The following is a 14,406-nucleotide window of genomic DNA, read 5'->3' as shown; positions in this document are numbered from 1 at the left end:
AGGCAGAAAAAGTATAAATGTCATAATAAAAGAACCTACTGCAATCAAACATCTAATCACAGATTAAGGTAAAAAGAAATTGTATGAAACATTTCCTTGATCTCTTTTCCATTGTCCATACAAGAAGCAACCAAGGAACACCTGCAGTTCTGCAGGATCAAGAACAGAAAACTGAAAGTCAAAGTCTTGCGTAAATCCAGGATGCCATGCAAGCTTTACTGATAGTTGACACTGGTAATAGGAAAACTCGCTGAATTTCTCACTTCAGTATTGTTTACAGCATTCCCCTAAGAATTAACACAATTCAATAACAATACATGACCTCTTCTCTTAAGTAGTGCAACATGAATCTCTTTATCAGAGGACAGAAACTGTGTTTGCAGCAGTTCAAGCACAGGGAAGATAATTCATCAGCTTCTTCTATATATACAAATATATGCATATCCTTCACAAGGACCAACAAATTTCCTTGTTTGCTTTAGCTGCTGGGAAAAAAATTCAGATGAAAGCAAGAAAGAAATTGTGTGTATTGCAGAATGTTACAGAAAGGGTGCAAGAAACTAAACACAAAAGGCTTACTGTGGGAGCTTCCTAACCTACAAATTATGCATTCATTTAGTCAAATTGCTTCTGCTGATTGGGACCAAAATGTGCTCTGGAAGTCTCATAGGCATGGAAGGCCCGCGTAAATCAGACCTCCTGCCTCCAGACCACCAGGTGCCTGTCCAGCCTATTGGAGACATACAGGATGAAGGCAGGCTTTTTCCCTCTACCTTGTCAACCAATGTTGCTGCATTATAGGTGGCGTGCCAGGAATTCTGGTTACATCTCAAAGAGAGAAGATAGGGGTAAAATTGCTGATAGTTTGGGAAATCAAAACCAGCAAAGCTGGTTGTTTTCCTCCTTTGCTTGTGTGATACACATCCAAAAACTGCTTTTTTGTTTAGCAATTTGCTGAGAAATATTTAGGTCCCTACAGAAAGAAAACAACTGCGGGAGAGGGCAGATTAGATTTTTGCTTCTCTCTTCCCATTTAAGAACCCTAGCACAGCTTCTCACTCCAGGCAAAAGGCTGGGGTTAGTTGAGGCCCCATTCCTCAGCATCAGTGTTGCACCCAACCTGGGCCCATTGATCCTCAAGTCCCTATGCCAACAACAGCCCCACTTACTCCATTTACTGCAGAAGAACCTGGAAGCTACAAGCTACTCTACTTAATACAATCACCAACTCAAAAGGCAAAAGAGATATTGAGAAGATGTCAAATAGAAACATTCTAAAAACCAGATTGATGTGGGTTGCACCAGGTTCCCTGGTCTAGGGAACAAGAGACCATCTAGTCAGCTCTGGCTGCTGTCTGTCCAAGCCCACAGAAAATTGGTTTGTTAAAGAGAGAATCATATTCCTTATCAAATAGTTGAAAACTCTCCTGTGTATTATCCACCAGAATCCATAATAAAATTTTAAAACATTTGATACTAATAATACCAACAGTTGTCACAATTCAGTATTCTCCAAAACAAGCCCAGCACCCTCGCTGGCCTCTTGTGAAAGCACAGGCTTGGGCGTGTTCTGGCCCACACAGGTGAAGGTTAGTTCTTCTATTCACAGTTCTTCAAATGAACAGAGAAATGAGTCATCACAAAAAGCATGACCCACTTAGGTTTCTTTGCTCTTGCGGGACATTTGATCCAGAACAAATACAAAAAATGCTTGTTGCGGCTAATTATTCCAAGAGAACAATGTTACAATACAACATCTATGTTGCTTACATTGTGTTACTGAAATTAGCTTACTGTTTAGAACAAAGTTATTCATAAAATAGTAAGATATGAAGGCGTAATTAAGTAATGCAATTCTCCTTTCAATAGTTACATGTTTAAACGACCTTGGAAAAGGCTGTCTCTTTAATATGCTTTATATATTTTTGACAGCCATGTCAATTTTTGAGAACCATATTAAAGCAGCCAGAATATGGGAGTATAAGAGGATCACCAAAATATGGCCTCTACTCCAAAGAAACAGAGAATATATATTGGGCATCTGATTATGTTTACAGCTCAGACTCAAGCAATCAGTTTATGGCTGCCAAATATCTCTCAGAGAACAACTGGGCACACAGAACCAGGTTCAAATCTGATGCAAGTCCATTGAAACCAGTGATTTATAGTAAGATGACCAACAAAGGAGGTGCGTTACCTGAAGTTAACAAAATGCTGATGTTGTCTTAAAGAACACTCAGCTAATAGTCAGTTAATAAAAATGAGAAAACTCTGTACTTTGCTATATCTATGATGTAGCTAAACCACAAGTAACAATATCCATAAGCACCATACTCGGACAAGCTGACTGCACATACAAATTGCCTTGTTTTGCCCACCTACCTGGTTTGAGAGATTGACTAAAAGCTTTCTAATAGGAGCGTACATAGAGGATTGAAGGCCTAAAAGAATTCAGAATCAGACCCTTATAATCACATCCTGGTGAGAAGACTGCAATGGAAGTAACTGACAAGACAGCATCTGCCAAAAGCAACAAAGACAACTGTGATGTAAACAAACACAGAAGTATTTGTGCCAAGTAGAACTTGCCTCTGTGCCTCCAAATGAACTCTCAAGTCCCATTTTTAAAAGCCTCTAAAACATGTAGATCAGAAGATGCAAGCAAGAAGCAGAAATTTTCTCATTAAATTAGACTTGGCAAGAGTGGTCATGAGGGAGGGGAGAGATAGGAAGAGTGAACATATGGGAATAGGAACACTGCCTATCAGTCGCCACTGCAACTCACAGCGTTGCAGGCCACGTAAAGAGACAGACCGAGGAAATTAAGATAAAATACTTATATAACTACTTGGCTTTAAATATGAGAAAGGAGCAAAGAAGAGCAAAATACCACTGAGTGCTCAGTCTAGCTATGTCGAGGGACTGCTCACAGCTCTCTCCCTCCAAGACCAAGCCTACAGCTGCTGGCAAAGACAAAACCTACCAAGCAGCTGTGCCTGGCACATGGGGCTGTGAGGCATGGCACAGGCCTTTATTACCAAACAGCGCAGGTACAAGCCAAGGCATGAGATCTGGGAGAGATTTGTCAGGGTAAAAAGAATAAGGCATTAAAGGAACGATTTAGATACCTGTTGCAGTATGTATACTTTACAACACTGAACATATTACATTGTCTAAGATGAAATAGGTAAAAAAATGGAGAACAAACTTTAAAACTACAATTTGAAGAAGGAGGAAGAGAGTTAGAAGAGTATATGAGAAAATCACGTGCTGCTAGAAAGAAAAGCAACTGAGCAAAGCACAGAAGAAAAAATGAGAGAATATCTACACCACTCCAAATCACTCCAGCAGACTATGCAAAGGCAAGCAGCAAAAAAACCTTTCAGTGATACACCTCTAAATCTTGGCTGCCACAGGCTGATGGACACAACACAACGATGGTCTAGACAAGAGAGGTACCTTTGGTCAACAGAAACCTCAAAATGGTCCTGTAACCCTGATACAAAACTAGACCTTGGCCTTCTGCAATGTTATTCCCTGCTTTTCACCTTGATGTCCAGGACAGTATCAATTGTCTTCACTGAGACAAGCCAATTTTATCTGTATGCTTGGGGGTTTGTTGTTTGGGGTTATTTGTTTTGCTAGATAGAGCTGATTTGATACCTATATTCACCCAGGAAAACAGGGAGAGTGTCAGCAAGTGATCCTATTTCAGTCAGCATACTGAAAGAAAATGCCATACCAAGGTCTGAATGTCATTTGGCACTAAGGGATGCATGCAGGCAAACAGCCATGGGAAGAAGCTTAGCCAAGACAGCAGCATCAGCACAAGTGGATGCACAGCTGAGAAACCCCACTAATGTGCATGCATCTAGAGGAAAGAAGTTTGTTTAAAAATAAAACACACACACTCTATCAATGTTTTCTCAGTGTCACTACTATCACATCTCTACCCTCATTATGGAAATGCATTGGGGTTTTTCAGGTTCTATTAAAAGAGGGGTTTGAAGACAATCCTGCACAGCAGATAATCATCAAGTATAACTCAAAATTAAATTCTGGCATTTTTGCCTAGATCTACAGATGTCTGGCAGAAAGGTTCTCTTTCCCTGAATGAAATTTGTGCAATGCTCAGCATCTGTTCCATCCTCAGCTCTAAATCCAGGTTAGCTCTTGAACACCAATTTGAGGAGACGTGTGTGTATGTAGACACCTTTGGCGGAGCACTTTCATGAGCAGATATTGAACCAGAGGGAAAATTAATCAGATTGCAAAAGTCTCACTGGGCTGGTTTTCCACTTTGGAGAGTAGTTAACGTTTTAAAGCCCAGAAGTGCAAGGTTTACTTATAGCCCATTGTGGAATGCCAGAGCTGGTAAAGCAAATTTGATCAGCAACATCAAAGACAAATGCATGCCGCCCCTGTATCTGAATAACAACATTTCCTGGCTATCTTTATCTTTTCAGTGCTTTGTCATTTGGGCACATAAGATCAATCATTCCAGAAGGACTTAGAAATTTACTAACTCAATGAATTACATTGTCTGTGCTCACAGATCTTATCTCCACAAGGAGCTTGAACCTTATTCTACAGGATACAAAGAAACAGACACTACAAAAGACAGATATTCTCCTCCCATTTGGCTGAAAAATGATGCCAATTTCTCTGGTTCTCTGAGCTATGAAGAAGAAAGTATTTTCTATGATAAACAGAGTGAACTGCTTTTCAAAATACACTTCATCTTATCTGATTGATAGCCATACCCTTTTTAACTCCACAAGACTTAGAGACTACTTTCTTCTTTCTCTTAGTCACTTTGATACTTGCACACCTTCCTTCAGCATTAGAATAAAAGGTGAACAACTAGCAGTGAAACAACACGTACAGGAACGCTGTCACAATACAGACAGTAGTACGCAGTGCAGTAGCACTGATGAAAGTAACAAATGCAGTCACTTTACTGCTTGCCGAGAATTAGGACAGACACACTGTGCGTGGACCAGCCAACTGAATACTAACAAGGCTCTGCTGCACCCAGACAGGTCCACTACTTATGCCACATTAAGATTATACTCCATACAATTATGTCATAAATTACACAACCAAAGCTTGCCACTCAGGTTCTTCCTCTTCTAAATTAATACCTTTGTCCCTTGCTATCTACATAAAGGGTAGCAAGTTTCAAAAAGTGACGCAAGAAATACAGTTGCTCTTTTTAAAAGCACTGCAACAAAGACTAGCAAACTCCCTGGAAAACTCACATCCCTACTGTTGAACCTAAGAGGCAAACCAATGCGCTGGTATGCCAAAAATGTAGGTTCAAACCCCAGCCTGTCACTGACAGTGAACAGGTCATTTAAATGAAACTGAATAATCACCTACTAAACATGAATTTTAGTAAGCCTGTCCGTAGTGCAAGATACACATACTTCATCATCTGTAAAACAGGCATATTGCAGCTCTCCTGACTGACAAAGTTTGGAAACTTAATTCATCATTCTTTGCACATTGCTCTAGGACTCCTCAAGGGAAGAGAAAACACAAAACTGACCAACTGAATCAAAGCAAAGGTCCATCTAGCCCGATACCCCGTTTCCAGTGTTAGTAGGTAGTAGACAGTGATGCAAAAGCAGAAGGAAAGTGAGAACAATCTTTCTCTTTGGTATTCTCCCAAGTCCCAGCATTAAGGAATACAAAGATTTCTTCATCCAGAGTTTGCATCCAAGCCATTGTGTTCAGCTGCCATCGATGGAGTTAGCCTTCATGAATCAGGCTGACTTCTTTTGAAGTCATCTCTAGTTTTGGCTTCTCACACAGGCTGAAGAAACATAAAGCATTTCTGTCGATATAGTTTGACAACATAACGTGCTAGTTCACCAATATGTGACATTACTGGGAATTACCCCCCAGCATACCAAACACAAAGAACTGCAAAACTAGTTTTGTGTTTTTCTCAGCTACTGTCGCTGATTCATTAACCCTGAAGCTGGTCATCCTCCCAGTCCTGAAGCTAGTGAATAAATACATAAGAGTTTCTCCTGACAGAACAAAAACCCTACAGAGCAGAGTGAAACAATGAAGCTGTTAAGCTCACAGAGTGTGGTTTCTCTCAGCTTGCTTTGGCAACCCAGTATAGGCAATACACGTAGAGCGAGCTGGAAAGCTTCTTACTCAAACTTGAAGGAGGCACGTTTTCCCCTCATCATCCTCTAAGAACCTTTATACATAAGACCACAGGAAATAATAAATCCTTGCTGTGCTTCTAACTAGCACAAACAGTCATGGTCCACAGACAGGACCAAGGGACTGAAAAATTATTAAACTTTCTTTTTGAATAAACAAAAAAGTAATTCAGCAGCCATACCTTAACACATTTCCTCAGAACAGTGGAAGTGAGTTTGTTTTGCTATCCTTGCACAGCAAGCAAAACATCCTAGCTGTGGAGCAATCTTCTAATAAATGAAGCATCAGAAAGCACATGGTGCTTGCCAGAGTCCTGTCAATGGGGCACCTAGCTTGCTTTCTCAGAAAAGATAAAGCTTGTCAGAAAGACATGCTCAGAGGACAATCAGTAACAGGACCTATGGAAGTCTGTCTCCCTCCAGCTGCCACCCTCACATACTGTGTCCAGTGCCCTGGAGAGTTTTCTCAATTGGCCCCTCTTATCTCCCTTTTGATCTGACATCTTCACTGCTTCTCTTCAGATCTACACCCCCTGCCACCTAGCTCAAACCCTGAACAGAAAAACTGTCTTGTGTGAAGCTTTCTTTCCCACACGTGATCTAAGTGGTTCCTAGGGCCTCCCATACACAGGAAAGTCCATGTCAACTGGATGGATACAGAGTCACCAATATAGCCTAGAAGAATCAGTAAAAGTGGTGAGCTATTGAGGAAGCAAAGCGCTCTAGGAAATCAACAGATATTTGTGCTAAATCTCACCTGGGAATGCTGGTTAGATATGTGACCACGTTCAGAAAATCTTCATCGGGTATGTCACTGAATCCTGCAAATTCTGGAAAGGTTATAATGGGTGCCCCATCCTTCCCTCTTCCTCCTGCAAAAGAGAGGTTGTAAAGGTTAGAGGGTGTTTCTATGTCTGGGGACAGATTAGTCAGTATTCAAACAGGAAACACTCGCACATCTTCTGTTGGAAAGCACTCAGATCCAGTACAGATGCGATCAACTTTGATATAACTCACTGTAGTTTTATTACCTCAGTTTACACTGGCTGAGATTCTAACCTCTGTTATTTATTCTCAGCATCAACCTTCCACATAATTCTGACTAAGCATGTTCTTTGTTTCCCATTTTCAAGAAATTTCTTGTGACAATACTACAACATTATTGGGGAAGTTCCACTTGACTGCAGGTTGGCAAACGTTACACCCATTTACAAGAAGGGTCAGAGGGAGGATCCAGGGAACTACAGGCCTGTCAGTCTGGCCTCAGTGCTGGGGAAGGTCATGGAATAGGTCACCTTGAGTGCTATTACACAGCACACACAACACAACCAGGTGATCAGGCCCAGTCAGCATGGGTTTATGAAAGGCAGGTCCTGCCAAACTAACCTGATCACCTTGTATGACAAGGTTACCCGCTTAATGGATGAGGGAAAGCCTATGGATATGGTGTACCTGGACTTTACTAAAGCCTTTGACACAGTTTCCCACGGTATTCTGCTTGAGAAACTGACTGTCATTGGCCTGGACAGGCATAGCCTCTACTGGGTAAAAAACTGGCTGGATGGTTGGGCCCAAAGAGTCACAGTAAAAGAAGTGAAATCCAGTTGGAGGCCAGTCACAAGTGGTGTTCCCCAGGGCTCAGTGGAAGGTTCAGTTCTGTCCAATATCCTCACCAATGATCCAGCTGAGGGGATTGAATATACCTTTAGTGAGTTCGCAGATGACACGGAGCTGAGAGGAAGGGAAGCTTGAGGGTAGAAAGGCTCTGCAGAGGGATCTGAACAGGCTGGATTGATGAGCTGAGACCAACACTGTGGGGTTTAATATGGCCAAGTGCAGAGTCCTGCACCTGGGACACAAAACTCTGTGCAGCACTACAGGCTTGGGGAAAAGTGCCTGGAAAGCTGCCTGGCAGAGAAGGATCTGGAGGTGTTGGCTGACAGCCGGCTGAACAGGAGCCAGCAGTGGCCCAGGCAGCCAAGAAAGCCAGTGCCATCTTGGCCAGCATCAGAAGTGGCATGGCCAGCAGGACCAGGGAAGTGATTGTATCCCTGTAGTTGGCATCTGAGGCCGCACCTCAAATCCTGTGTTCAGTTTTGGTCCCCTCAGTACAAGAAGGACATTGAGGTGCTGGAGTGTGCCCAAAGAAGGACAATAAAACCGGTGAAGGGGCAGGAAAACAAGTGTTATGAAGAGCTGCTGAGGGAACTGCGATTGTTCAGCCTGGTCATTGCAAAAGGTGCTCCAGCAGTTCTTATCTATTTCCATGTAGACCGGTCAGTCCTTTGGTAGTCCTGATCCTGCCTCTGCCCAACCCTCCCAGTCTCAGCTGGATTATTTAAAGTCCCTTCTGTGCCGTCCAGCCATGGAGCGCTGGGTGCTGAGGAACACAATGTTTGCATAAAGTAAAAGTTACAGCTCTAGAAAACAGGAATTTTGAACAAGGGAACCCTTTTCCTTCTTGATCTAGTGATGGGGCAGCTTTGTCAGGACTACCTTTAGCCCCTAATTTCCTGTCTGACAATTGATTATTGCTTTAATTACATCTGAAAATAACTCAGTTGTGTTAGATCTCCCTGCCAGAGGGAAAACAGGCTTACGGCCAAAATGCAAAGAAGGAATACTGTCATTCGCACTGAAGTGGATTTCCAACGCTGAGCAGAGGCACAGCCTTCACTGTGACCATTGGCCTTGGGATAAGGCCAAATGCTGACGCGTGGCAGGGTGATCTCAGGGCACTCTAGCTGCATTATCAGCAGTGATATAGGATACGCTGTCACACAGTTAGTCAGACTTTCCCCAGAGAGTTTGCTACCCTCGGGAGGCCAGGAACTCGCATAGCAGGATCGGTTAGGATGGTTTGTTACAGATACTTAGTGACATCTTCTGGACACAAACAGTAACGGCCAGGAAAATGGAACAATAGCGTCTCTGCTCTTATTTTTCTCCTTATACAGTCAAGGTATTTCATAGATGGTCTCTTGTACACATTCATATGGTTCCTGGGGACCACGCTTTCCCATTCAAGTATTTCAGATACTCTAAATGGGGGAGATGTAGTAACCTGGAGTATTTTGGTTTAAAGCAGCAGTATTTGCCCCTGGAGGAGAAGGTAAAAGACTCCTCTGAATTCCCACTTTCCACACCCAACAATTTACCTTCAGATATACTCAAGAGTTGTTTAGACTACAAGTTTGATGTGGTAATTCTAATGCTCCTGACCAGGGTCTCTTTGTGCCCCTTCAACCTTCTCTTGCATCCACATTCATACACGTGCTCTTCTTCCTCTGGCCTCTTTTCCTTGAGCTAGATGAGGCAGGCTGATGACACACTGTACGTATGTGGGAGTGTATTTTTGTCACAGGATCTTCTATAAAAAGCCATCCAAGCAATAAATGTAAGCAGACTGAACACTCACTTCTTCCCTTCACCACCAGCAACAAATCTAGGACACTTAGGAGCAGCCTCAGACTGAGCATTCAGCTAAGAGCCAGGAGCTCCTCGTCTCTGACTATGCCATGCACCCGTACAACTCTTGAGAACCACCTCTTTCTCTAGGATGAAGGTAGCACTTCCTGCTGCAACCAAAACAGAAGAACTCTCAGAAGGCTCATGAATACAGCTATTTTTAAGACAGAGAAATAAAAAAGGAATTCCTCAGTTCCTACCACACCATGAAGTCAGGGTGAAGTTTGAGGAAGTTCAGTGATCTGAAATTGTCAAGTACTATAACAAGGAGAGAATAGAAATGCCTATAGCATTGGGTAGCAAGTTATAACACAAATACGGTAAGAACGAGTTGTTCCTGTCCATAATGAAACCTTGAGCAGTAGTTGAGTTACAAAGGGAAAATATCTATCTCCATAATATATCTATTTATCTAGTGAGGTAACAATAGTGGATGTTAAGGGATATAAGGGAAGTTGTTTATATACCAAGGATGTCTAGAAAACTCTCTCCTCTGTACGACAGCAGTTCCGTACATCTAAATGTTACTGCCTTTTTTTCCCTGGCAATAAACCAAGAGTTGCTGCAGCCTGCAAATTCCTGCAGAATGTGAATTGACAAGCTCTAGCCCTTTTTTTCTGGGCCATCAACTTTGCTTCCTAGGGAGTTACCACTAGATTTCTTCTAGTGATTGAAATACTTTAGCTGGCTACTCAAGGTCTTGGAAGGGTAAAGAGCACAAACTGGAAACTAACAGGGACAGTCTTCAGTCAGTTCCACAGCTATAAGGACTAAGCAGACAAAATTTGCCCCCAAGGGCTTTATATAAGGTCCTTGCACCTTTGCATAAGCTCCTGGGCATCAGCTGTGAAAAGAGTCTAATTACCGAACAGAAAATTTTACAGTCCATCAAAAGTAAGGCAGACAGAGACAGAACAAGCTCCAGCAGCTCCACAGAATTCCAAAAGAAAAAAAAATAGACTTCAAGAAAAAGGACATTTTATGTCGAAAGTGAGAGCAAGAAGACAAAAAAGAAGTGCTGAACAGAGTGATCTGCAGGAACAAGGCTGAGAGGGTTACATTAGTGTTATCCGAGACACACGTACTCCATTCAGCAGCATTTGTGCAGAAAGATAAGGGAGCCCAAGGTCTGCCAGAAGCAAAGGTTCTTGATGAAAATCTGGAGCAACACGAGGCACAAGCTGGGCTAGAGAGCCTCGTGGGAGAAGCGAGCAATAACTTGAGTTTAGTGCAGTCAGAAGTAGAAACAAAGATCCACTGAAAACCAGATACTGGGAGCACGGCAATGCCTGACAGCTGCAGACCTGTCTCACTGACTTGCAGCTCCCCCAGGAGCCATTAGATGCCACTCTGCAGCACTTTCCAAGCATCTCGGCCACCTCCAACACCTTCTGGCAGCTCCAAGTGCTGGTGCTGCTGGTGCCAGGCTAGGGAAAGAGCACCTGGTGGCAGTGGCCATTGCAAGAAGCAGCCACAAGCGCTGGAGATTCAGCTGGCAGGAGGGAAGGTTCAGGGCTATCCTCTGGCTGAGCTAACATGAGGTTTGCTCCTGATCCTGCCTTAGGGGAGCCAGGCCATCCTGCTGACAGCCTCCCATGGGTCACTGCTCCTTGGTCAGACCACAGGGTGCTCCGTTACAGCTAGGCCCAGAGTTTTGCCTGCAAAGGAAAATCAGCCAGATTTTGTCTACCATCTCCTGATGCAGACATGAGCTCCCCTCCCAGACAGCACCACAAATCATAGAATCATAGAAATCACCAGGTTGGAAAGGACCCACTGGATCATCGAGTCCACCCATTCCTAACACTCCCTAAACCATGCCCCTCAGCACCTCATCTACCCGTCCCTTAAACACCTCCAGGGAAGGTGACTCAACCACCTCGCCGGGCAGCCTGTTCTAGTGCAACATATGCTGCTACCCTGATTTAGCTACATGGATTTTCTTTAAGAGGTCCATCTCCTTTCTATTCTCTCCCTCTGCAGCTAGCAGCTTGCCTTGCACCCAACCCAAACTCATTGTAGTGAAGGCATCAATCCACTACTGCTTAGGAAAGAGCATTCTGGTTTAAGAACTTTATGTATGATCAGAGGTAAATTACCAGCAAACACTTAAATGATTTGCATGCAGGGCCGCACACAGAGGTGTGTGAAAGTCAACAATTCAGAGCACAAATGAGGCAGATAACTTCAAGAGTTGGAGGAACAGAAGGCTGGACTGCCTGTTAAAGGCAAGACTTCCAAGGAAAAGATCACAGTCAGATTGACTTTCTGCCCAATTCGCCACTCAGAACGACAGCATCCTTTTCCTTCTCTTCCTGGACACCATCCTTATTTTCACCCCAGCTTCTCACTCAACCTTTTCTCTTCTCTTTTGGCCCAAGAAAAAAGGGACAGGAAGAACCTGGGTGACAGGGCAGAAGTACAGAGTGAACATGAAGGGAAAGAAAAGTAGTATAGGCTACATAAACTGCATCAAGGTAGTAGTACAAGGCATGGTAATGGGACCGTCACTCTTATCTGTGCCAATTCCCCAAGCCCCAGGACACAAAGCAGCATTCAGAGTTTCTCCTGTTAGATAGGCTTTCTAGCTGCCGATGCAGCCCAGCTAGTTATTGCAGTGATGATGGGGCCAGAATTCAGCTGTGGAAAAAAAACAGCTGAAGTATTTTATGGAGGAGGATGCATGAAAGAGAACAGGATATGGCAGCAGAGAAAATTTAATTTTGCTTTGTGGTGTAAAGAGTGTGACTGCAAAATGAGGTGATAGGGCTGAATCCTGAGAGCTCTCAGAGATGAAGTCATGTGTTGGTGTGACTGACATAAAAGCAATAACAAACTGCATTTGCAGGCCAGGTTCCTGGACATGATGGAGATCCTAGATCTCTTACTACTTAGTCCTAGCCCACCCATGCCTCCTGTCCAGAGACCAAAACCATCCATGGTTTAGACAATTAGGGGCTACACTGAAGTCCTACTCCATACCCTGCAGCTCTTCTTGTAACACCAGCAGTAGGATTCGTAAAGTAACATCTAAGTAGAGCTTACCAAACACACTGAGTCTTTTGGGAGGTAAAAAAAAAAATAAAATTAAAAAAAATAAAAAACAGGAGACTATGGACAGGAGAAGTTCCAAAAGTTTGTCTGCAAGTTTATAGCGCACACCTCCCCAGCCAGCCACAGACACCAATTCATCAGTTAGTATTGGAAAGTTTTCTTTCAAATCTTGCTGACACATGCAGGCCAACTGCTTGGGGTTTGCCTGCACGCAGAGACCTCTTAGTCAGAGCAGACTCAATCCCAATTCATCTCCTGGGACAAACAGCTGAAGAATCGAGTAATATCTTGGCTGAAGTTTCACTGCCTTGGTCAGGTTTTGCTTTTTTCATGCTCCTTTTTTTTTTTTTTTGGTTTTCCTTGTTGATTAAGGGTTGTGATTGCTGACTTTCTCACTGAAGTTCCTAGGTCTAGACTTTTACACAAGCTCCAAACTCTCCTTCTGGTAAGGTCAGGCCATGTTTTCCAGAAGGCACAGTTCATACAGGAAGCAGATGGCCAAACACCCTTCAGGCTTTGAAAATTAAATAAACTAGCTTTAGAGTCAGTTACTGTTTTCAGATATAGTCTCCAATCCACTGAAGTCCATTGACTTAACAGGAGTAGAACAGAAAGAAAACTAATCTCTGCTAATACACTTTGTGGCAGTTGTCTAATAAATTCATGGTTTAGTAACAGGATCCATTATTGCTGCAAATGGCAGATTGGGCTGTTCGACAAAGTAATTACAGACAAGAACAGGTTGTGAAGCCTGCAGATAAAAAGGGAGAGGATATTAGTAGTTCCAAGAGCAGATTGGTACAGAGGGTTATTAGTCAGTCAACAGGACAGGAACAGTATTTTACCAGTGGTTATCCATCCTTCAGTAAAAACAGCGCACGTTAGAATTGCCAGGTTTTCAGAACTCCCCAACATTATGACCTTGTTTCCTTAACAGCTACAGGAAACACACAAACATTGCTGTGCAATCCTGCCTTGTCACAGCTGTAGTCCCATAATTGAGAGTTTAGTTTTCAGGGAAAGGAAAAAGGCAGTAGTGGTTTCAAAACTAGAATTCAACCACAAGAACCAGCACTCCCACCAGATCTCACAAGCTAAGCACGCCTAGATCAGCGCATGGAAAAAGAGATGACCAAAGCAGGTCTACGTGACTAAGGATAGTCACATTGAACCGCAGCCTTTTCCATGACCACAGCAAACAAGGGGAGGCTTTGGAGAGTTTCCCTGTTCTTAGCATGAACAGTAGAGTCTTAGTCTGGTAACCAGAGGGCCAGGACAAATGGGAGGCTGTTAGTATCCAATACATTCATTATAACTAGACCCTGACACAATCAAACACCAAACTCATTAGGCTTGTTACATAATTCCTACCATCCGCTCAGAGACTGCAAGACAGTCAGATCCCCTTTTAGGAGGTTTGTACACAGGAACAGCAGAGAAAAGTGTTTCTAATGATTCATATCCAGAGAAAACAAAGAGCCTTTGACTTCAATAGTTTTACTCTCTCATTTCTACTTTACTGCAAGGGAACACTATGGTTTCACCACATCTGCCTCAGCCATCAGGTGTTCATAAAGAGCTGACATTAACCAAATAAATATTAATTTATAAAAATCCCTGTAAAAGTCAACCAGTTACTTTCATTATCACTGGACAAATGGATTTGGGGTCCACAGGACTGAACAGGAGAGATCGACAAAAC

The 14,406-nt window shown here is 43.0% G+C and overlaps 1 protein-coding gene across 12 annotated transcripts in view; it reads right to left on the bottom strand.

Annotated features, from left to right (window-relative positions):
* MCF2L2 (MCF.2 cell line derived transforming sequence-like 2) overlaps window positions 1-14,406 on the bottom strand; it is a 162,585-nt gene that overhangs the window by 106,384 nt on the left and 41,795 nt on the right. For all 12 annotated transcript variants that reach the window (XM_054074842.1, XM_054074843.1, XM_054074839.1 and 9 more), the window contains one exon: window positions 6,940-7,054. In XM_054074842.1, the coding sequence (XP_053930817.1) occupies window positions 6,940-7,054 (115 nt within the window). The remainder of the gene's footprint in view (window positions 1-6,939; window positions 7,055-14,406) is intronic.

The sequence above is a fragment of the Cuculus canorus genome, chromosome 9 (assembly GCF_017976375.1).
Source record: "Cuculus canorus isolate bCucCan1 chromosome 9, bCucCan1.pri, whole genome shotgun sequence".
NCBI classification, from domain to species: Eukaryota; Metazoa; Chordata; class Aves; order Cuculiformes; family Cuculidae; genus Cuculus; species Cuculus canorus.
Note: the sequence above shows the minus strand (reverse complement) of the source record. Positions and strands in the feature narration are given on the sequence as shown.